The 23,701-nt window shown below is 39.6% G+C and overlaps 4 protein-coding genes across 4 annotated transcripts in view; 1 reads left to right on the top strand and 3 right to left on the bottom strand.

Annotated features, from left to right (window-relative positions):
* The window catches only part of LOC117290493 (microtubule-associated protein futsch-like), a 90,707-nt gene extending 89,228 nt beyond the window's left edge, over window positions 1–1,479 (bottom strand). The window contains exon 1 of the mRNA XM_033771911.1: window positions 1,278–1,479. Coding sequence (XP_033627802.1) covers window positions 1,278–1,322 — 45 coding nt within the window. The 5' untranslated portion in view covers window positions 1,323–1,479. The remainder of the gene's footprint in view (window positions 1–1,277) is intronic.
* An 864-nt stretch (window positions 1,480–2,343) lies between these two features.
* Window positions 2,344–12,767, top strand: LOC117290593 (ankyrin repeat domain-containing protein 13D-like). The gene is made up of 13 exons (XM_033772053.1): window positions 2,344–2,584; window positions 3,358–3,493; window positions 4,466–4,590; window positions 5,014–5,059; window positions 5,359–5,502; window positions 5,861–6,044; window positions 6,909–7,060; window positions 7,654–7,733; window positions 8,294–8,479; window positions 9,501–9,603; window positions 10,129–10,469; window positions 10,971–11,041; window positions 11,414–12,767. Exons 1-13 carry the CDS (start codon window positions 2,471–2,473, stop codon window positions 11,691–11,693), a joined length of 1,962 nt encoding a protein of 653 aa, XP_033627944.1. The 5' UTR covers window positions 2,344–2,470; the 3' UTR covers window positions 11,694–12,767.
* A 3,558-nt stretch (window positions 12,768–16,325) lies between these two features.
* LOC117290492 (ficolin-3-like) lies at window positions 16,326–17,426 on the bottom strand. The gene has a single exon (XM_033771910.1). The coding sequence runs from the start codon at window positions 17,424–17,426 to the stop codon at window positions 16,326–16,328; it is 1,101 nt and encodes a 366-aa protein (XP_033627801.1).
* A 2,430-nt stretch (window positions 17,427–19,856) lies between these two features.
* On the bottom strand, window positions 19,857–23,632 carry LOC117289914 (nicotinate-nucleotide pyrophosphorylase [carboxylating]-like). The gene is made up of 4 exons (XM_033771113.1): window positions 22,707–23,632; window positions 21,915–22,046; window positions 20,997–21,137; window positions 19,857–20,435 (listed from the first exon to the last, which is right to left on the bottom strand). Exons 1-4 carry the CDS (start codon window positions 23,574–23,576, stop codon window positions 20,130–20,132), a joined length of 1,449 nt encoding a protein of 482 aa, XP_033627004.1. The 5' UTR covers window positions 23,577–23,632; the 3' UTR covers window positions 19,857–20,129.
* Between the last annotated feature and the right edge of the window lie 69 nt (window positions 23,633–23,701).

The raw sequence follows: 23,701 nt of genomic DNA, 5'->3' as shown, positions 1-23,701 counted from the left end.
CTGATAGGTCACATGTGGAATTTTATGGCATAGGCCAGTTAGGCAGGAGAGTACACCAATAGTAATACAGTGTTATACAAATACAGCACACATGGTTTTACATTGGTTCTCAGCGACAGTGACAGTTTTAGAAATGTAATTCCGAAGGTAAAACCAAATTAACAACATCCTACAAACTGACAACTTTGTTTTTGAAAGTTAAATAGGGTGCAAAGTATGGGTAGGCCTACACGAAAAAGGCCTATTTGGGAAAAAAAAGACATTTCATTAAAAGACAGATTCAGTTTATTATTCCCAAAGAAACTAAATTAAGGACTACCATCGATGGTTCTGCGATGACAAAAATGTAACAAACCATTTAAGCCTACATGTTAATGGCATCATCCCAATGTTGTTGTTCCTTACTCTATGATTAACACAGATCTTGACCATGGGCGAACCTGGAGCCTGGATTTCTACTTAACTTCGTTATTCGGCCGACAGGATCCATAAGTTAGGACATAAACGCCAAGGAACAATTATATTAAGAAGTGTCTTGCTCAAGGACACAAGTACCTGGACCGCAATTCAAACCAATATTGTGATGACTCAGCCACCATAACTTGAAATTGGTGCGCTTGACCACTCGACTACTTGTAATCGTGAATACCAGTCTGTCTCAAGAAAGTCATTCTGTGTTGCGCTAGCCTGGGTGACAGACTGTTTTCGGGAGAGATAGTTGCATGGTAAGTGAATGCATTCAGGCAGTGACTGGAGAGGGAATTCGAGAAGAAAAAAACTCTCACACCTCACCATGCAGCTGAGTGAGGAAGATTGTGTGATTGACCTTTAAACTGTGTTTTAAACCGTAACTAGGAAGGGCTGATAAATACAGTATCAATAGTATTGAGGAAATTTTGTGGAAAACCAAAATTAACGTAAAATTTAGTAATCATTTTGCAATGTTAATAACTGAACAACTTGACAACTGTTCTCATGTTGTTGTCTGTGAAAAAAAAAAAGTGTAGGACACCTGACCTAGCGCCAGACAATAAAAATTATCAAAAGTTTCATTGTAAATGTAAGGTTAAGAGGCTGTCAAGAAACTATTTCCAATAACGTGGTCTAACCATAGAGCTAGGAGAAAATAACAAGCACATTTCACACCGCCAAGAGGCACGCACGAAGCACCGACCCGCTGCGGGGCAAGCTGGGCCAAACAACGGGTGAGGTCCACAAGGAATTTGCCTCATCACCCGGCACCACGGTGGTGTCTACCACCACCACACTCCACTTACCATTTTCCGCAGACCTTCTTCTCCCATTTCAGTCAAAGTCGCCATTTTTGAAAGCTGACACAGGCTCAAAATATACTGTAACCAGTCCAACAGCTTGCTGTAATGTTCCTACGAGTAAAACCTCGACATTTTGAGCTGTCACATCCGAAGAAATCAGCTAAATTTCACACGTTCAACAGGTTGTCTGTGTCCCTTTTTCAACTTTTACAGTGAACCGCTTGTGCATGAGTTGCGCACGAAAACTGCATGGTGCTCTCAGGTTGTTGACATCGAGGCCATTCTTATGCAAATAATTGGTTCGTACCACTTTACAGCTAGGAGGGGTACAATTTGTATAAACTAAAAGTTACCCAACTACACATTTTAGGAGCAAATTTATTTTTAAAAAGTACATTAAATAATTTTGTGTAAATATTTCCAATCATCTTTTGCTAATGCAAATGTTGGGTTGATTTAGATACATTTCTTGAATGTCAACAGCAATCACCAAGTTGAAAACTTCCCCTCTAAGTTTTGGGCTAGTCTGGGGAGGCGTGTCACAACAAACTTTCAGAAAGTGAACACCTTGTCAAAAATTGATAAGTCAACCATAAAACAAAGCTTCAAAACGTGACTGTTGGTGACCGACAATTCTAGGAGTTTTTATCTGCAATTACCTATCCGTACCTTACGGATATCCTGCTCTGATAGTGTATGCCCCCGTGACACATTATCTTTTGAAATTCTTTAGTTCCCCTGAAGTAATCACACTATAGGAAATCGTTATTGTTAGTTGGGCATGAATGAACATGTTCTACCATGCCATTCCGTTCGCACTTTCATTGCCACCAGCAAATTGGGTGAGACAATTTCTGTCTTTTCAAACTCAGTTTTGTTACTCCAGTTTGTATGAAAGAAACAAAAGTGATAAAACAAAGTAGAGATGTGATTCTCCACCAATTTCTTATAATTCAACACTTATTTCGCAAGAATGCACAAAGAACTCGTGATGAACAAAAATAGCACTATGAACTTTCAATTCTTGGACGAGTGAGGGCGCTATCCAATCTTTACAGAGCCACTACCCTTGACAGGCCCGGAAGTGGAGTATGTGATGACAAACACAAAATACCAACACAACCAACACACAAAAAACATCAGTTTATTCCCCTTTTTCATGCGTGATAAGGACTCCTCTGGGACTTTAGAAATCTATGGCGGAATCAGAAAAGGCTCCCTCGGTTTCCCTGCAGGATACTTTCCCGATCCATTGGGCAGTTTGGCACAACGAAGTCGGACTTCTGACTCAACTGCTCGAGACAAATCAGGTGAATTGATTGCTGCCTTCTTTAAATTTAATTGAATTTTTTGTGTGTGTAGAAAATCTCATAAAATTGCCATTTTGTGTTAAATTTGTGTAAGAACGCAAATAAGATCATGGTCATGGGGTTGGCTGATGGCTGAGGGGGGGGGGGGGGGACGTTTGAATGACTCTTTTATCCAAACATTTTAATATATGAATTTAGATTTTAAATCAAAGAATTTTGTGATTACCCGGCCCTGTTGTTGTCATTTAGATTTCCATACTAAAACAAACATATAATTGATATACCTTCAATTAGATGACTTCACTTTGCTCACCACTCTACTTGCATACATCAAGAACTAAGATCTGTACGTTACATGAGCTAACCTAAACTAAATAAAGGGTTTACTACTCATTCAATTTTGATTTGCAAACCATATTGGCCGCATACTTTATTAAGTGGTTTAACCAAACCCATTGGCCCTGGGATCATCTATTTGCTCATATAGAGTCATAATAAAATAGTCATACATATAGCCATAATTCTATAATTTACATTAAAATGCACATTAGTAGAAGAGGATACTATTATTATAGTATTAGTATTATTAACGGATAACTTTCCGTATGGCGCCACCACTTTTTCACTCATTTTTACAGAAAGGGATTGAGGTAAATTAGATACTATTTTATTTCATATCGAATTAAAAAGTGGTGGCGCCATACAGAAACTTTTCCTTATTAACTCTCTTAATATTCATTACCTCGGCTTCCCTATCTTTGCATATATTTCAGGGCGATGTCCATGCTGTTGACCCTCGTGGTAGGACGGCACTTCATTTGGCCGTTACCCTAGGTCATCTGGAGAGTGTACGTATTCTCTTGCGACACAACGCACAAGTCAACGTTGAAAATAAAGGGGGCTGGAATGGTAATTTTTTATCCTTTCTCGTTATTTTATTGATTAATGTCCCTATCACATCAGGGTCCAATTTCATGGCTCTGCCAACTGCGAAAGTCTGCCTTTTTTTGTCTATTTCAAATAATGTTTTTATCAATTATTGTGTAACTGTAATTTTCAACTTTTTATATAATATTTATACATAGTTTTTAATGAAACCTGTAAGGGGCGTCTATCAACTATTATAGGTATCAATAATAACAAAAATAATAAAATAAATAAGCTTGCGATGCCCTGTAAAGCACACAATTCTATGGGCTATCATAAGTGTAGAAAAGCAAGGGTTGCTACATGAACCAGAAGCACTGGGGGTAAACCCCAACTCTTCTACGATAAACGTTCTGGATCTTTTATAAGCACTACCTATCCTAGTATGGGACCTTTGGTGTAATGTCCCATCAGAAGGACATAACACCTTGCTCTCTAAAGGACATAACTGCCATATTCTGCTGATCAGTAGCACCAGAGCTAGAGTGCATTGCTTTTAACCAATCTACTTAACTAGTAATATACTAATGGAACCCAGTCCAGTTTGGTTAAATTCAGAACAGTTGACCATCCAGACATGTAACACAACAAAACAGTACAACCAGCAGCCGATTTCACGAAACGCTAGGATTGATCTAATCTTGAGTTAGGACGAGTAACTCGTCCTAACTTAGCATGGGTTCAATGTGTCCTAACGTCTTCGGATACAGAACTGAACTCATCCGAAGTCCTAAGATATATCCAAGTTAGGAAGAGTTTGGTGAAATCAACGGATGGTCTGGAATATGTTTGAGAGGGCAAGGCCATTTTCACTTTGCAAAGAGCACTTCCATTGGAAATCCTTTAAAGTATGGGAAACTTTAAAGTGGGCACCAAGATCAAGACTAGGGACAACAGAGGCCATGACCTCTGTGTAGTTCCAGGCTTGTACAACAACTTGTTTTCTTCTTCTAGTTTTACAAGAGGCGATTAGTACGGGAGACCCTGAGATTGTGCAGATCACACTGCAGCATCGAGATCATCAAAGAGCAACTTCTAGAATATCAGGAATACCTCTCCTGCTTGAGAAATTGAGACAGGTGACAATACAACTTTTGATTTATGTTTAATAATACTTAACAAATATAAGAAACTAGAAAACGAGGTGTCCGCTGAAAAAACAACAATTAAAAGCTCACTCATTTACAGTGCAACACAAAGAATTAAATCAATATTCTACAATGGGACAATTTGGTAGGTACCAGGTAAATTTCCATTGTTTACATGGGCATGCGCACATTATCGAGAACAATGGATTTAACCTGGTAAGTCTGCTACCACCAAGCGTCCTAAAAGTCTCCCATTGGCTGTAAACCTGATTACTCTTTTAAAAGTTTGTTTTTAATTTTAATTTGGTGATTACAAAATCTTTGAATAGGGTGGTTGAAGGAAAATTAGTTGATCAATAAAGCACAAAGCTACACCATAATTTGTAATTTTATTCTACTTTTCCTTTCTCACAGGCTCCAGATTTCTATGTGGAAATGAAATGGGAGTTTACGAGTTGGGGTATGTACTATAAATTTGTGGTTGGCAATTTTTGTATTTCAATGTTTGCCCTCCCCTGTTTTTTTTGTTTTTTCCAGTTTCAGAATAAAATAAAATAAAGTACTATACAATACAATTTCTGTTTCCCTAGTGCCACTGTTGTCACGTATTATGCTGTCTTCATGACACCTATTAAGTCTTGAAAAAAATAAATGAATGAATGAATGAAAACTTAACCACTAGAACTTGAAATCCCTGCTCCAAATCTAAACCACTCGGCCATGACACTGTATTGATTACATGTATTATTGTTTCCGTAGTGCCATTGATGTCGCGTATCTGTCCTCATGACACATACCGAGTCTGGAAGAGTGGACCCAATGTCAGGATAGACACAACTCTTATTGGATTTGATAACATGACATGGCTACGAGGAAGCCGTAGTTTCATCTTCAAGAGTGAAGGTAAATTCCTTGTAAATTAATATCAACAAAGTGCAGAGTCAATCCTCCTACTGTCTGGCCATTCAATATCATCAACTGGTTTTGAATGATAGATGCACTGTGCTCCCCTCCAATATGGTATAATGTAATTGTACACAGTGTACAGTAAACCCTCTTACTTTCTGCCCATTTCATATACTTCGTATGGTTTTGGATGATGGCTGCACTAGGCCAGACTGCAATATGACATGGTAAATGCATCAACACAGTGCACATGTAGTTCTGTGCACAGTTGTTTGATTCAAAGTGTTGTTCAACGAGAGTTGAGAGTTCAAACAGCAGCGTTCTTAATATTCTGAACGTTCATTTTTCTTTTCAGACGATAACAAGTTTCACTTCATGGAGATTGACCATGACAAGAAGGTTGTTTATTCCGAGCTACTTGAACTTCAACCCCGCCATGACCTTTCCCGTATGCGTCCCTCGGAGGATGCCATAGCAACCAGATTAACCTCATCTATAACCAACACCTATATCGACACTGGCAAGATAGAATTTACAAGGTCAGTTTGTTAAAGGGACATGTTGCCTTAGATTGGTCGCTTTGGGCTAAAGGCATTTGTTTTAAAGCCATTGGACACTTTCGGAACAGAAAAAAAAGTTTACAGATTGACCGAAAGTGTCCAATGGCTGTAAAAGTATAATTGAATAAATATGCCTCGAAAATGTGTGATTTTCCTTTTTACTCTGTGAACAAATATAACTTTGTGGAACCAAATGTTTTACAAAATGACGGACCGTGATAGCGCACTAAGTTTCCTTCACTCTATTAAGCAGTGTATGAGTGGAACCATAGTGGTCCCAAAAATAGTTCAACATGAGTTAGACTTGCACGGTCTATTGAAAATCACAAGACCACTGAACTAGCCTATTTCTAAGTTAACCAGCCCAAGACTAGTATCACTGGCCTCGTTCCTATAATAATAATAATAATAATTTGGGGGGCTAATCATCCTCCTAAGAGCTAAGAGCTGAACTCGCAGCTAAGAGCTGAATTGCGAAGGACGCGGCTACAACGTGTTCGAGAAGCAGGCATGCAAGGGCGCATTCAGCTGCCAGCCACATCAACCCATTATGACCACGGAGCACAGCCAAGATCGAAAGTGTTTGATTTTTCCTGAGGGAGGAAAACTGGATAGTCTGGAAAACCCTCGTGGCACAGCAGAGAACCAACGCACAACTCAACTCACATATGGCCCCGACCGGGAATCGAACCGGGGTCACCTTGGTGAGAGGCGAGCGCTTTACGCACAAGCCAACCGTGCCACCCTATGGTCATGTAAATTTAAAGCACCGGTCAGACAGTTGACAGTTAGGTTTATTTTGAGAGTTTGTAAATTGTTTTCTTCCTTTGTATATTAATGTAGAAACAAAGCAGGTATCTGGGGCTGGCGGCACGACAAAGTGGAAGGCATCAATAGTTATGATTGCAAAGTCTTCAGTGCCTCAAATGTACAACTCAATACCAAGACACGATCCGAACATCTCACCAAAGAAGACAAAGAGAAAAATAAACAAAGTAAGATTTTGTATTCTCTTACACCTAGTATATGTATTTTAAAAAAATATATATATATATATGGTTCTTAATATTATAATGAATAGGGTAGATGGCCTTAGCTTTCGATCCAATCCGGACCTTCTTCAGAGGCATAAAACAAGTACAAACAATTACATATCCATTTATAGAAAAAGAGAGGGGGAAAGGGATTAAGGGAAGGATCCAGAAAGAAGCGGGAAAACAACAGCCAATCACAGTTTCTATTTCAGAAACAATATTGGTGGTTATGAACCAATAGGAGTGAAGTGGCGAGGACAAAGGATGTTTAGAATGAAAGGATGGATTACTGGACTATAAAAGGGGTAAATGTATTGTTCGATAACAATGCAGGGAAACATAAAAGGGTAGGATTAGAGAGCAAGTTGCATCATGATGCAACTAACAATAGTCAATTAATAAGAATAGCAAGATCAAAGGTATGATGATTTAAAAATAGGTATGAGTTCTTAATATGGTTCTTAATATTATTATTTATTTGACCAAAACAAAGCAAAATGTACAATAAATAAATAAATAAATGCACATCATTCATTCATATTCTCCTTTTTTAGATACCAGTGTCTTCACTTCACCGCTGCAGTCTCTGCTCGGAGTTGCCGAGCAGCAGCAAGAAGAAGTGTCGGGTCAAGCGGTAAGTGGCCAATCAGCTTGTGTGGATTATGTCACATGTCATTGTGACACCCTGTTTGTATTGTTAGCTTTGGTGATGCATGCGCATTTGTAGCGTGTGACAGTGTAAACCGTATGCGTAGTAGATTGTCCTATGTCAAATCCCCAGCCGTGACACTTGTATCCTTAAGCAAAACACTTAGCCATTGCTTCCTCCTTCGGATGGGACGTAAAGCCGTTGGTCCCATGTGTTGTGTAACACATGTAAAAGAGAACCCAGTGTACATATCGAAAAGAGGAGTTCGCCACGTTGTTCCTGGCTGTGGCTGCTGTATGCCCGTAGCACCTTGTAAACCCTTATAAGGTGCTACATAATTGGGTCTCAGAATTCATCACTGCAATGACATATCTTTCTGAAAGTTGGTATATACTCAGCGCCTTGAGTTCCTTGTTTGGTAGAAACAGCTAAATAGCTCTGGCATTCATTGGTGCATATAGACCAATGAGAACTCCACACTCAATCATGAATATGTATGAGGTATGGTAATTGTGTTATTATATGTTTTTGTTGTTTATAAACAGACTGATGTATTATCGGTAACCAACCCAGTTAACCCAACGGATATTAAACCAGAGGAGTATTTTGATGCCGATATGGACCTGGGGACCAGGGACATTGGTCGACCGAAAGAACTCTGCTGTAAAGTGCAGAAATTCCGCGCCACCCTCTGGCTGAGTGAAGACCACCCTCTATCATTGCAGGAACAGGTAGGGTAACAAAATATAATCCATTATGGTTGGAAGATTGGTTGGGTTATTATTATTATTATATATTTCTGGTAATGAAACCAAGGATGACTCATAAAAGAACTTAATCACTATAGAGGATGTGACCTCTGACGTCACACGAAAACCATAACATGATTCGCGCGCATACCGCCGTGTTTTGGCAGCCAGCTAGAAAGTGTATGCAATCTTACCATGACTATGTGTCTTTTTGCCTGGCGAAACATGACGTATACAGTGTTTTGTCAACAGAGGGAGGTTTGAATGTAAACATATGTCACATCGTCTATAGCTCAAACCTGAGGAAACCTTTAAACAAGGGTGCTTGCTATGTGAAACAGAAACACCAGGGTTAACCACTAACTCTTCCAGATAAGTGTTCTGGAGAACCTATCCTAATTTATGTGACCTATGACTTTATGTCCCATCCAAAGGAAATGACACATGACTGTGATTCCAACCCACACTCCGAGGACTAAACCACCAGAACTTAAATAAGATGCTCTAAACCATGACACATAGCTCGGCCATGACACTCCTCATGGGTGGCACGGTTGGCTTGTGTGTAAAGCGCTCGCCTCTCACCAAGGTGACCCCGGTTCGATTCCCCGCCAGGGCCATATGTGAGTTGAGTTGTGCGTTGGATCTCTGCTGTGCCACGAGGGTTTTCCAGACCATCCGGTTTTTCTCCCTCGGGAAAAATCAAACACTTTCGATCTTGGCTGTGCTCCTTGGTCATAATGGGTTGATGTTGCTGGCAGCCAAAGGCGCCCTTGCATGCCTGCTTCTCGAACACGTTGTAGCCGCGTCCTTCGCAATTCAGCTCTTAGCTGCGAGTAAGGATGATTAGCCCCCCAAACTATTATTATTATTATTATGAAGTTGGTGCAAAAGACTGCTCGGTCACGGCATATATTTAGCAATTCAAGAAGCAACAAACCTAACCTATAGTACTTGAGAATTAAGTGGTTTACAAATGTGTTCATTATCTTCTTGTTGCCAGGTATTACCCATTATTGACTTAATGGCCATCAGCAACGCTCATTTTGCCAAACTCAGAGACTTTATCACGTTGCAACTCCCCGCCGGTTTCCCTGTCAAGATTGGTGAGTACAACAGCCATCTTTGACTGGAACCAAGCATACATGTGTAGTAATCATTCAAATAACTGCTGCACAGAAAAAGGGGTCAGGCTATATTTATTTGTTTGTTTGTTTGTTTGTTTAGATGATCTTCCTGTCAAGGGAACTCGGAAAACTCCCACAAGGGGATGTAAACACCCAGCTGGCAACAGCCAATCTCTCTCATACAAACATTGGTTTCACGGCTATGATTATGAATTGTACAAATCAGAAATTGTGATTTAGTATAAACTAAGACAAAAATACTTATTCTAGTCATTGTGAAATCAGCAGTTAGCTACGGTAAGATTTGAAACCACAACCTGGGTATCGTTTCAACTGGAACAATTTCAATCAATTTTACATAAAACAGTTTTCAGTATTTGTTGTAACATTATACCCCTATAAAGGAAATATTAATGCAATTAATAACCTTGTGTAACCATGCAAAACATCATCTCTTCTTCATCTCTTGACCTTATTCATATTTTGTCCAAACTTTTTTCCCAGAAATTCCTCTATTCCATATTCTGAATGCCTGTATTACATTCGGCAACCTTTACGCCAAGCAAGAACCCGTCGAGGGTGTTACCAACGTCGTTGTCGAAGATCTGGATAACCCTGACCCCGTCCCAGTGGCTGAAGCCAAAGAGGCTGACCCAGACAGGGACGTAGACGCGACCGTCGAGCCACCCATGATGGTCTGCTCGGTTGACCCATCTGTGTTTGAGGTACCAGAGGGTTATGGGTTGTATCAGAGTCAGAGTCGGGAGGTACGCTATGGTGAAGATGAGTTATTGCAGCTTGCTATACAGCAGAGTTTAATGGAGGGATCTAGCGACCCTGATCAGGTACGTAGAAAAATAGTGCTGCAGGTGAAAGATATTGAGATTCTTGTTAAAGAGATGATACATTGTTTTGGGTTTCACAAAGAAAACAGAAAAAACCCAAAACTATTTCAAACTAACCCAGTCAGTTTCCTGTGTGATTAGTTCTTGAAATTTAATATTAAAAGGGTGATCCCCCATTGGCACTTTCCAGGTTGTATGGTAAACTTGATTCTGACTGGCAACCCCAAACAAAGATATTTACTTATAGGGAGACTGCCAAAAGTTGGTAAAGGGCGGGTACGTCAATCTTGAGCTCTTTGGTTTTCAAGTTCAGTTCCAGTAAATTTTTCTTTGTTTTGGGGTGACTGTACTTGGAGGTGATATTGTGTTGGGGCAAGATTGACACAACCAAGGGCAAGCTTGTATGGCGCGACTTTGCTGGGAGCGACATGACTGGCTTCCCACTTGTGACCCATTCCTATTTAGACAACAAATATATATTGTTTCTTTTTCTTAATACAGATGGCCATCTTGGATTCTATGGGCAGAGAGTCCTCATCGATGCGGGGCATTGAAGATCAACTTCTTGAAAGGCAAGTAGAAAATAAAATGACCTAGTCTATAATGATTATAAAAAAGATGTTGTCATCTCTTGGCATTGAAGTCTAGTTCACTCAAGTGCTGATGGCTTAATATATTTAAATGGGCCGGCCACATGCGTAGAAATCTACCATGAGCAGTGCCGTGAAATTGGATTCAGTTTCAGACCTTTGAACAACATATAGCAACCAAAGCAATTGCTGTAATGCCCTGTGCTTTTTTTGTGGTGCCCTTTCCAAAGTTCTAATACATATAAAAATGCCCCTTACCAGAGGAAAATTGCTGCGCCCCTTCAAGAACAAAATTAAATCATGCAGTCTCCAACATTTCCTTAATGTTAACCAAGACATCTTGTTACCCTACAGAGCAATCAAAGAAAGTCTCCTCAGCAGCACACCAGGCGGCGACGCCCCCATTGTGACCTCTGACCCAGAACCAACTCCAAACGCTATCTCATCCTCGGTAAATTCTTCCGCCAATCTACCGGAGCCAAGACCCGCCCCTTCCAGGCCGCAAGGGGATGTTGACCAGCTACAGCTTGCCCTCCAGCTGTCCCAACAGGATCTGATGGAGGTGGAGCAACGCCGAAAACAAGAAGAGGAGGAGCTAGCTATGATACTACAGCTGTCACTCACTGAGAAATGACACAACCACTCATTAATATTCAACAATCTCATATGAATATTCAGATATATATATAAATATGTATTTATATGTGTTTTTTCTTGTTCATTTTGAAAGATTCATCATGTTTGTATATAATATTGTATAGTGTGTAAGATGTTTTATTTTATCTTTGTGTGTCAAAGTCATTGTTGCATGCCTTTGTTAGAGATCGCTTGTACATGTACTTCATGTATTTTCACTGTAGTACATTTCAATGTAACTTTTTATTGCAATGCGTAGTGTTTAGCCACACAAATTTTACTCTGTTTGGACTTTGGCTTTGTAAGAATTGGTGGCTACAGCTGCGGTTATGGCTACATTTTCCGCGTCATCATGCTTTGGATTAGAGTATGTCCTTAGCAACATCCTTGGCAGTAGCCGCAGCCAAAGCTAGCCTCTGATTTGACCTAGCTTTTGCTTTTTTTGAGCATGTGCTTCTTGTTGCTTGGTATTTGCACAATAGGAATTAAGAAACTGTTTCTATCATTAAATGTGAGACAAAAATACTGTGATAATCTGCTTTTTACGTTGAAAAAATATTTGAAATGATTATAGGCTTAAAATTAAAAAAATTACATTCTTTCTACTAGTTTTGTTGTAACATCTTTCTGGTTCACTGGATTTGAGGCTTTGCGTCAACAAATTACGTTTCATGAGAAATTATCACTATATATTTCCTCAATAGTCGGTGATCGATCAAAAAGTATTATTAACAGCTTTGTTTCCTGCAGCTGTGAAGATCAGGAACAGCCTACCATCATCGGTTATCTCAGACATTACTACCCAGGGCATGCAGTCATTCAAATGTAGAGTAAATAAATACCTTAAGTAACGTCCTGTTTTACGGCAATTATGATTTCAGGTGATGCTAGTTGTTGTGTCTCTCATCACTTTCTAGTGAGTGAGGCATAGTCCAATAACCCTTCTATTTCCTTTCTTTTTTTCTTTTTTTTATCGTGGGATGGTCTGTTGAAATAAGCACTTAGCTATCACTATGGAATATTATGCTTGTTTTTCATGGGGCACTCCTTAAAAAAAAAAAAAAAAAAAAAAGCTTTCTCCAAGCTTGGCAGTGTTGGTGCCTTTGACTGCATTATCTTGATGTTTGTTCTATGTGCAACGTTATTAATGAAAACTCACCTGGGGTCGGAGTGCCAGGCCATTAACTATTTTTTGCACGTTTAAAATGCTGTTTAAATCAAGGAAATAGCAATTGGAACTTTCGCCCCAAAATTACTAATGCTTCTTTTGATTAAATGCCTGTTCAAATAAGCATAAAAGTGCCCAAAATAGCGACATCGCATGAACTGTTTTTCCTGGCTATCACTAAACCATAACCACCGAATTTGATGTTATTTTAACAGGTTAATTGAATATAACTTTAAGTCAAACTAGATGAGGGAATCTAAAAACAAATTGTGTATTTTCTCATTTGTTATTCCAGTTAAATGATGTGTTTTCACTTTAAACAAAAATATACAAGACATAACCGAAGAATAGTCACTGTTTATTTGTTGACTCAAGGTGTAAAAGGTATAGACGTTCATGATTTTTGGTGTTATGACTTGAAAGACAGGAAACATTTTTGGGTTTTTGTTGTTGTTGGGGGGGGGGATTATAGTTTTAGAAACGGTATTCATTTTATCCATAAAAATAATCTAAAGAAATGTCAGCCAAAGCTCAAAAGTACGTTTATGATCAGCAAAAGAAAGGCTTCTTCCAGATTTTATGATTAATTTATATTTAAATTTATTGCAGTTTAGAGCTTCTGCTGTACTTGTTCATTCCTTGCCATACACAGTTCAGCTAAATCAATGTTTAATGTTTGTACAGTTGTTGTCCAGTGCTGCGAAATTATTGTAACAATAATAATAAATATTTCTACTTCTCAGGGCCCAATTTCATAGCGCTGCTTAACGGTGAGCAAATTTGCGTGCTTAGTGTAGCAGAAAAATTTGCTTAAGCCTTAACTATTTCACAGGTTAGCAGAAAAATTGGGCAGCCATATTGCGTGTTTACCGTGGATTTGCATTGTGACGTCATTTATTTTTGTGCGGTAAGCACCGGAAGGTTAGCATGCCTTTTGGTGTGCTTACGGTTAGCAGCGCTACTATGAAATAGAAATTGCACAGTAAGCACAAAATTGGCCGCTAAGCAGCGCTATGAAATTGGGACCAGGTTGTGTTAAAACCTGAGCCCTATGTCATAGAGCTTCTAAGCAGAAGTCAACCATAACAAAATTACGCTTACCAGGATAAGACTAGACTATACCAGCCAAACTCATGTACTATGTCACATGTACAGTTTGTGACTCCTATCCTGCTCATTTCCGCTTAATAGCAAAACAAAATGAAGCAATATTTGTTTGCTTAAGCAGCTCCAAGAGACTGGGCCATGGGTGGATCCCTGTGTTGACTTCTTGCTGTAGTGTAGGGAGAGTGCTAGTATACACTTGCTCATTTGCAGAGCACGGCACATACATTCACAAGTTGCAGGTTCAAATCCCACTCTTGCTCATTTAATTTTTAACCTAAAGTATAGTTATAATGTACTCCTAGTGAGTTAGTCCAAATGTGGTTTATTACTTGTTGAAACAGTAGGTGCAGTGTAGGGTAATAAATTGCATGAATATTATAATAACTACTACCGTATTTGTATACTTAATATGTTCCAGGTTGGTAATTGGACAGTATTTGCAGAAAATTTGTAAGGAAACTAATTTGATGTAAATACAAAAAAAATCAAGTATTGATATTTTAATTGTACATGTACCACCAAAAAGTTGTGTTTATTTGTAAGAAAGATGCTGTAAAACAGTTTCACCCCGCATAATGACAGCAAAAGAGTTGTGTCTTTAACTCTGTGACATTAGTATACACATCACTTAGGTTTTTTTCTTCTCAATTGTGAAGAAATAGATCAAAATTACACATTTCCGCCGAGGATTATTATGAATCTATATAGTGAATTTGGTTGTAAAATAATAAAGTTGACCGGACGTAAACGTAAGAGGCGCTGTTTTAATTGATTGGTTGTCAACCTCGTTTTTTCATTCTATGCATTACAGTATTACATCGATCCCTGCAGTTGTAACGGTAATGGCTATCGCATTGAACAACGTGTGCGCTCGGGAAGCGCGCGGGGACGATGCAGCACATCGAAAAAGTTTACTGAAAAAGTTTGCGACGTACCGCCTGCTACTTATTTTACGCACTACACGCTCAGCACAATCTCCCGTTTTCATCGTATTTGATAGAGACTTTTACTAACATTACCGTCTTGTCTGTGAACATGGAGGAATATCTAGCTGTGTCATGTTTTGGAGCTCTCCCGCTTGCTCAGTGGTTTCACTTTCAACCTGCCGGACAAGTGGCTATTAGTGGACTGCACAAACAGCGCCACCTATAATGAAAATGCGTAAAACGCCCGCCAAGTGGTATGTATTTTTGAATTTTCTTTGAAGTTTCGTGCTGACTTGTAATTGAAAGGGGATAAATGCAGCCGACTGTTCATTGTTGAATGATGATTCCAATTCAACGTAGGCCAAAGTGTTGTCCAGCACTATACACGGGGAAAAGACGTAGAGTCTGACCCACAGTTTCGACTCCCATTTTTGTTTATGATGTCAAACTTGTGTGCGTATATTATGCACCATGTTTCCAATGTTGAGTCGCCGACCCAAACAAGTTGTGCAGCTATCTGTGTTGCACAAGCTTCCCATTTTGTGTTCAAGGCAGTCTATGTACAGGGGCTTTTAGCGTGATACAGTACTAGAAATTCACAAACGCGAATAATATACTAGCCATGTAGGCCGCTACTGAACGCTACTGGTGCTATAGTTTTTGAGAAAGAAGTAATTTCCCACGAATTTGATTTCGAGACCTCAAGTTTAGAACTTGAGGTCTCGAAATCAACTATCTAAACACACACAACTTCGTGTGACAAGGGTATAATTTCTCTTTCATTATTATCTCGCAAGTTCGATGACCGATTGAGCTCAAATTTTCACAGGTTTGGTATTTTATGCATATGTTGAGATACACCAACTGTGAAGGCAACTTTGACAATTACCAATAGTGTCCACTGCCTTTAATGGAACTTGCATGAGCCAAAGGCCTATAATGTGTACACAGTATGTTCAATGATTACACGATGGCCTGTTGTCCAACACTGTAGTCTTGCTATAATTATAATTTATAGCCTCTCGCATAACACAGGACTACGGCCTACTTTGGTACCGTGGAACGAGTTATACGATGGAAATAACGATGCGGAAAGTAACAGTAACTGAACACCATAATATAATAAATTGTACTACAATTAAATTAAAATCAAAGTTAAGTTATAATGTTCGTTGTAAGTTGTTTAGAATTATCACCACTGAAGGGCAGTCCATCCCTTGTTAAACAGTTGTAACGGAAATCGCCAACCTGTTTTTTCTTCAAATAATCCCGGCCCTTTTACATTTTAAGCTGAAAACTACTAATGAATTGGTCAATCGTTTTGTATCCATACTTTTTATAAGAACATGTGGATGGCAAGGTTTAGTTAGTATAGAATCCAATTTTGGATCTCTAAAACGACTGACGCAAGAATTCCACTTTTGGATCTCTAAAACGACTGACGAATTTTCAATGAAGTTTTTTTCAAAGAATTAAATTCTCTCCACTGGAACCAGTTCATTCCTAATGAAGACCGCTTTCCGCCGTAATAATAACCACCGTTCAGATTAGCCGCGTAGCAATCAGAGTACCACCAGGCACCTGAGCATATCACGGCACAATTATTCACATCTTTGATGTCATTGTCACGGTCATTGGTAGTAAACATCATACCGTCGTGGTATGCCAGGGCGTCTCCTGCTGTGCTGTTGGCGTTGTAAGACCCAACACTTAGTGTGAAGTTAATGCCTGATATCCGGATTGATCCGTACTCCGCCCAGCCTATTTCGTCATTCCAATCTACCAACTCAATAAGTAAACTCCAGGTTGTATTTGCTGACTCTGTCAGGGTACGTAAGATGTCATTTCCAAGCCAGAATTCACTAGAGAGGTTGCCAAAGCCGATCTGGTATTCTGTCCAGTTGCGGTAGAAGTTCACGCTACCGTCTTGTCGCCTCTGAGTAACGATCCAGCCCCCACCGTCCATATCACAGTACACTTGCAAACCATCTTTGAATCCTAGAGGGTGTATCTTATAGACGCCACTCACATCATACCCTGCTTCAAGTAGCGTCTTGCAACTGCTATATTCAAGCTCCATGTCACATTGAACTTTGATACCCTTACCTAGAGCATCTGGAAAGATTTCATAAACTCCAGTTACATTATAACCGGCCATTTTTAGTTCATTACAACCACTGTAACGACGGGCAGAGGAAAGAGGAGTATGTAAACCCGCATCAAAGTAAACACTTCCATAGTGTGTGATAAACTCATTAGGATACTGAGCCCTGGTGGCATTGTTTAACTCACAAAGATGATTGTCAATGTTGTAATTGACTGAGTGGCACTGAGGATCAGCATGGCAGTAACTCACGCAGAGGACATGAGAACTGCTAACAGTTTGTTGGTATGGAACTTGCTGTAATTGTTTATTTTCTGCGCGAAAAAACTCTCTCCTCCTCATCTGATGATAGCACGGAGAAGCAGTTGTTTGTTTGACCGCTAGAACAAAAACTACCCAAAGTGCTACGTCGTAGAACAGAGCCATCTTTGACGTTCAACAAGCTTATCTTTGCCGTAGAATACCCAGCTTCAGGTTGGCTCAGTGGTTTCTGTACCTGCCTTTCACCTCCGTGGACCCCCGGGCGGTTCGAAACCCGGACCGGAGCCCTGCGTGTGGATTTGGTTTTTCAGTCGCCACCTAACTGCGTGTAGTGTGTTTCTTTCCCTGTAAGGGTTCTCCTCCCACGTCTAAAACTGAAAATTCTTCATAGTCTTTTCTACAAAAAGTGTGTGTGTGTGATGTTTCTATGAGGATGCTTTGCCGACTTTTTTCATTCCGATTCAATCCGACTACTATTTTCCCCCCAAGAGCTTCTGCTGAACTATAATATTCAACAGAGCCGCGATCGCACCCCACAGCTGTTGCATTTTTGTAGTGGCTTAATAAATAATATACTAATTGTCAAAACTGTAAACTGTGTGCGGCTAACCTTGTCTGCTTGAGCTGTTTATTCCGCAATTAGAAGCAAACAATGAACTATTTTAAGAACGACAGTTAAATAACAACATTTCTGAGAGAACAATTGACTTTGCACGAGCGTCTTGTTTTGGTGACGTTGGTTGTGGTCTAATAGTGGCAAGGACGTCAGTAACTATGGATACGTGGTAACTGTATTGAAATGTTAAATTGGAGGTTGATTACTCGGTGATAGTGTATACACAACAGTGGTTTTTAATATTAAACCAAGGAGACTTTAGAATAATTCTATGTTGGTATTTTAGCATTTCAACATGTAGTTAGAGTGGTATGATGTTATTAATCGATGTAGCGCCTGCAGAGGCTAGGTTTATCAAACTTTCACAAAACCCAGGAATAGTCCTTTATATGTCATTCGTGTAATGGCATTACTTCTCCCACACCAACATGTTTTAAGTACAACATAGGTATACAATCATCAAACTTGTTTGTTGTTGTGGGGGGGGGGGGCAGAGGGTAGTAACTTTACCTACTGGAAGGATAGATAGATAGACAAAACTAGGTATCCTGTGTCGGGATCAGGGTGGGCGAAGTGGGGGATATAACGAACTATGGTATCACTTGGTGCTTTAGCTCTGGTCAAAGAAACTTTGAATTAAATAATGAGAAGAACTGAAACAACTTTCCCTTTATTTCATCCATAAAATGGTGTTTATTAAATGTAAAGTTAACACCTTTATCCTTCCTTTTTATACCATTTTCTCAAACCATACCAAACAAAGTGTGTATAAAAACTAATGTGAATTCAACACTTAGTTAAGTAAAAAAGAAAAGAAATTTAACCAAAAGGGTATCGTGCAGTGCCATTAAAGTAATAACTATCCAATAAGACCTAAACAACAATCAGAAAGAGCCCCCACCAAAAAAACAACAACAAAAAACAAGTTAATTGTCCAGCTAAATATTGTTAAAATAAAAATATTATGTCAGTCCAAAATACTAGTGCCTAAACATTATAATTGATACATTAACAAAAGAAAATTATATAACATTATTCTCAATTTTAACTATTTCTTTGACTAACTCTTTTGTTGAAAGTGTAGATTATACTTACGAATGTACACTTAACTGTAGATTTGTCGTTACAAATGTATACTTTTTAATTTCCCCTGTGTGGAATAATAAAGTTCTTATCTTATCTTACCTTATCTTAAGCATATATTTGTGAAATAATCTACAGTTGAGTTTAGGTTTTTACAAACTAAAGTAAATAGTTCAACTTGAAAATTACTAGATAGCATGAAGTGCAACAAATCATAACTGAAATATCTTATCTTTCAATTTACAAAAACATTTTCCAGTTTATAAAAATCACTTTAGTTGGCCCTTACACAATTTATTGTCAGTTGAGCAAACTGACATTGTAGTCGATAATGTTGCAAGCACTAAAAGTATGCTGATAATATTTTGTAAAATTGAGAAATCCAATTCAATGAAACTGTAACATAACCAGTGTTTAGGTCAAAGAATAGACTCCACTTCATGAATCTACACTTTCTCGTCCATTCTCCTTAACGTATGGGAGACTTCTTGAACACAAGGTGGCAGCAGACTTTACTCGGTAAATACATAGCTCTTTTACATGCTCACTTAGTCTCTCAATGTTTGACCCATTTCAGATATTATTTCATGTATTAAGTCCAAGTGATTTATAACTAGAAAGAATCCTTAACGGGAGTCGACTGTAATAACATAAAAAAAGCATGCGGAACTACTCCATCAGATGCAATGAAGTGGACAAGCCAAGTCCATGGCCCTATTTCATAGAGCTGCTAAGCACAAAAATTTGCTAAGCATGAAATTTCTTCCTTGATAAAACATGATTACCAACAAAATTTGCTTTTGTTGCATATTACGTGTTACTGGTATTTAGCTGATGTTTGCTCATCCCGAAAATCATGTGGAAATATGGTTGCTTTTTGGTTGGTAATCCTGTTTTTATCGAGGCAGAAATTTCATGCTAAGCAAATTTTTGTGCTTAGCAGCTCTATGAAATTGGGCCCATGTTACAAGAAATAACAGGAGAATGAAACCAATAACAAAAGGTGGAGTCAGTGACTGAGGAGCATCTACCCAAGGTCCCTATTGATCAAGAACTTAATATTTACTTGGCTTGTCCCCTTCAATGCATCATGTCGACTAAACCTTCCTTGTTTTATCTATCAAAACATGGCTGTTTTGTAGTTTTAACAAAAGACAATAGCAACCATTTTAATTGTGGCCTTGCTCACCACCGTCCAGTACATTATCCTCGGTTGTTGTGATAATCGTTACTGTTGTTGTCTCTAAGTCTTGGCCTCGGTCACCCTGGACCAGGCTCTGGTTACCATCCCTGGATGCACTGGCTTCCCTGCTCAGAATATTCATGACGGAGACGGCATCGGTGACGCTGTGGTTGAGAGTGTGAGTTGGGTCCATAGATTCCATAGAGAGACGTTGTATGGAGGTGACTGTTGGATTGCGTGGGTCATGACCTTCCTTCAGGATCTTGAGGGAGTAATCCACAACAGGGTATCCCTAAGGGGGTAAACAAACCAAACAATAAAATAGTCAAATAAAGTACATCTGGCCTCGAAATAACCCATCAGCATATGCAGTGGTGCCCTGTCAGGGGTTGCCCTTTACTTTTTTCCCAACTGGCAAGTTTTTGACTGGTCCATATCATTAGTTAAATACTGTTGTAAAACTGTGCTTTTGCTGTAGTGCCCTTTGCGAAGTTCCAATACAAGCTTACATTTTCCTCACAGAAATGCCCATAACCAGAGGAAAAATGCTGTGTTTCTTTAAGATTGAAGTTCAAGGGGAGGTTTGCACACACAAAAGGTTGACAGGTTCTCTGTTTAAAACCAATTATGTGGTTGTGAACTCACACACGTACCTAAAATTCACATGTACCCAAATATGTTTCTGTACCTAAATGAGTGTGCTTGATGAGGTTGCAAAGGATTGCTGGATAGTTCTCTGTTGTGTGAGGTTTTTGTAACAAGTTTACCCAATAATGTGGCTGTGAAACCACAATATGGCTGTTCAACCACAATAATGTGGTTGTTAAAAGAGACACCATAGTCTGTTATGTACCTGAGTGAGTGTGCTGGATGAGATGACATTGATGAACGGGCTGAAGAGCTGAGCAATATTATGTTCAGTGACCCCTCCGCTGACCTCGATGATCAGCTGTGGAAACAAGTCTTTCAGATTGGATGCAGCTTCCTTGGCAGCCTGTTGAAGACAATTACACATACAGAATTGCAATTATCAGGGACAAATTTTTAGGGAAAAACTTGATTAGTTTCAATTAAAATGTTGGCGTCAGAATACCTCCTTTCACTTGTGGTTTGGTCCAGGCTTTAACCTTCTCCCCTGTGGGCGATATGGACAAGTCCAGGTCAGTGACTTGTGGATATAGACACATATTTCCCCTTTGAACCAGGGTTCTTTTAACCAAATTTATTACTTTAGTACATGTTGAACCATTACCTGTAGGACCACATTCTTTTGGTGACACCTGCTTAGTGTACATGTAGTTCCTTTTGTTCAGTGATACCATTCGCATGCAGCACCAAGGTCAAATTATTAAGTCCTTCTATTCATACTGTGCTTATTTTTGGCAAACAAAGAACAGTTGACTAGGGTAGGATGTGATGTTCAATCAATACCCAAACTGTTGGGAACTGATTATGGTGGTACACATGTACATGTATGTCTGATAATAATAATAATTTATTGAACTTATTAATGTGCTCTCTCCAGGACCAGCCTGTTCGAGAGCACATAACAATTTAACACACGACCAGTAAAAAAAAATTAAATTATGAAAATAATTAATACGAAAATGATCATAGAGAAAGGACCATGGATTGTCTGACCTTGGAGAAATAGACTAGTTTGTTGCTCCATGGTTTGACCCTGTGTAAAGGATCATCAGTGCAGTCCAACAGACTGAAACTGTTAGAAGAGTAATTTAGGAGAGCTGACTAGTATTAAAGATGCACCTACCTGTGCGTCAAAGTTGTCAAGCATAACGATCTCAGCTCCGGCCAGGGCTGCTTCTGTGGCTTCAGGAACACTACGGCACTCTACCTCGATCTTAGTACTGAAGCCACCCACACGTCTAGCATCATTAACAGCCTAGTGTGAAAAAAAAAAAACAGGCAATAAAATTTAAACTTGATATGTTTAATGGAGAATTAAAGGTCTGACTTCATTTTCAAACAAGCAATGGCACTAAGGCATTTTCTCCTTCCTAAAACAAATTTATATTAAGGAAGTTGTCAATTTCTATACATTTCAAAGGGCAGCAAGGCATTGGAATGACGAGGGCAATTGCCTGCCTTGTGAAACATCAGCCTGGGAATTTGTTTCCAGTTAAGGCCAAGGAGGTAGAATTTAAGTCTCAAGAACTGCGCGGATTCTTGGACTCATTGGATTATTTACTAGTTCATTGTATTGTAGGCCACAGTATCAGATTCTGTGTCCTAACTGTACAAATGTAATGGTGGTGCTATCCCATTTGCAGAAAGATGTGGGGTGGGGGTGTAGATTGAGAGGGCTCAGAGATTATAGCAGAGTCCAACTTACTTTATCACTCATATACAAAACAGTAATACATGTGTGTAGGAAATAGTATATCGTACGCACATTTACACACAAAATGTGCGTACATTTTTAAAATTTAAAAAGTGGCCGTTGTTGGTGCTAAGACTTTTAGTTAATAGGCTGTATCCACCACTTGAAAGTGGTGGAGACATCATATTTTTCATAAGTGTTTTTTTGACAAACTAAAATAACCTTTGTTATACTTCCAGCTGTCCAGATATGGTTATCTTTCAACATGATCATACTGGACAGATCATAACGATGCGTTGACACTCCGCCAACCATCAATGCATATTTTTCCACCATTCGGAATCCAGGGGTTGTCTTGCGCGACCCGGCAATCTCCCCATGCCAATGGTGGTCAGTAGCCATTTGCGCAAACTGGCGAGCTTTGTTGGCGACCCCACTTGCACGTGCAAGAATATTCAACGCTATTCTCTCTCCAAGAAGAATACGTCGGGCTCGGCCCGAAACGGTGGCCACTTCACAGGGGGTATCATATAGCTCCGCCCCCTCCCGGTACTTCCACTGCACCCAGCAATCAAGTTCATGAAAGACTGCTTCAACAAACGGTACACCAGCTAGAACTCCAGGGCTCTTGCAAATGATCACGGCCGTCTCTTCAAGGTCTCCAACAACAAACCCAGCGTAGTCGAAACTTGGTGTGTCTTCTAAAAGCCACCGTTTCACAGCTTCCTGCACGGCAGTTGGGTGTAGAACACTTGGGATGTTGAAGCTTGACATTCCACTGTACGTGCTTGGACCACTCACCGAGTGCTGCTCGAACGTCGGAGCATTTGCCATGCTTGCCTTTGGACCGGCACACGACCTGTGTTTTGAGGTCTTGGCGTGCCGTTGTAAGTCATGGTTGTGGGCCCGTAGGCGGCAGTGACAATAACGGCACATAACTTTAGTGTCATCATTCGGTACGCGGGCAATCCAGTCTTTGATGCCCGGCTGGTCTTCCCATTTTGTATTGTACTTCTTCTTGTACTTACCCCACTTCCCCATTTTAGAAAGGGAACGGGCACTTGAACGCTGTTTATGATACCCTGTATTCATCTAAAACGTAAAAAATCACCAGCAGAACAACTGAAACAAACTACAACAAGGCACCCAGGAACTGTTACTTGTAAAGCCCGCCCTCTGTTGTTGAATGGTGTCATAGCATGTTTACATTTTTTTGC

The sequence above is a fragment of the Asterias rubens genome, chromosome 5, assembly GCF_902459465.1.
Source record: "Asterias rubens chromosome 5, eAstRub1.3, whole genome shotgun sequence".
Taxonomy (NCBI): Eukaryota; Metazoa; Echinodermata; class Asteroidea; order Forcipulatida; family Asteriidae; genus Asterias; species Asterias rubens.
The sequence above is the reverse complement of the archived record's forward strand: the minus strand, read 5'-3'. Positions and strand labels throughout refer to the sequence as shown.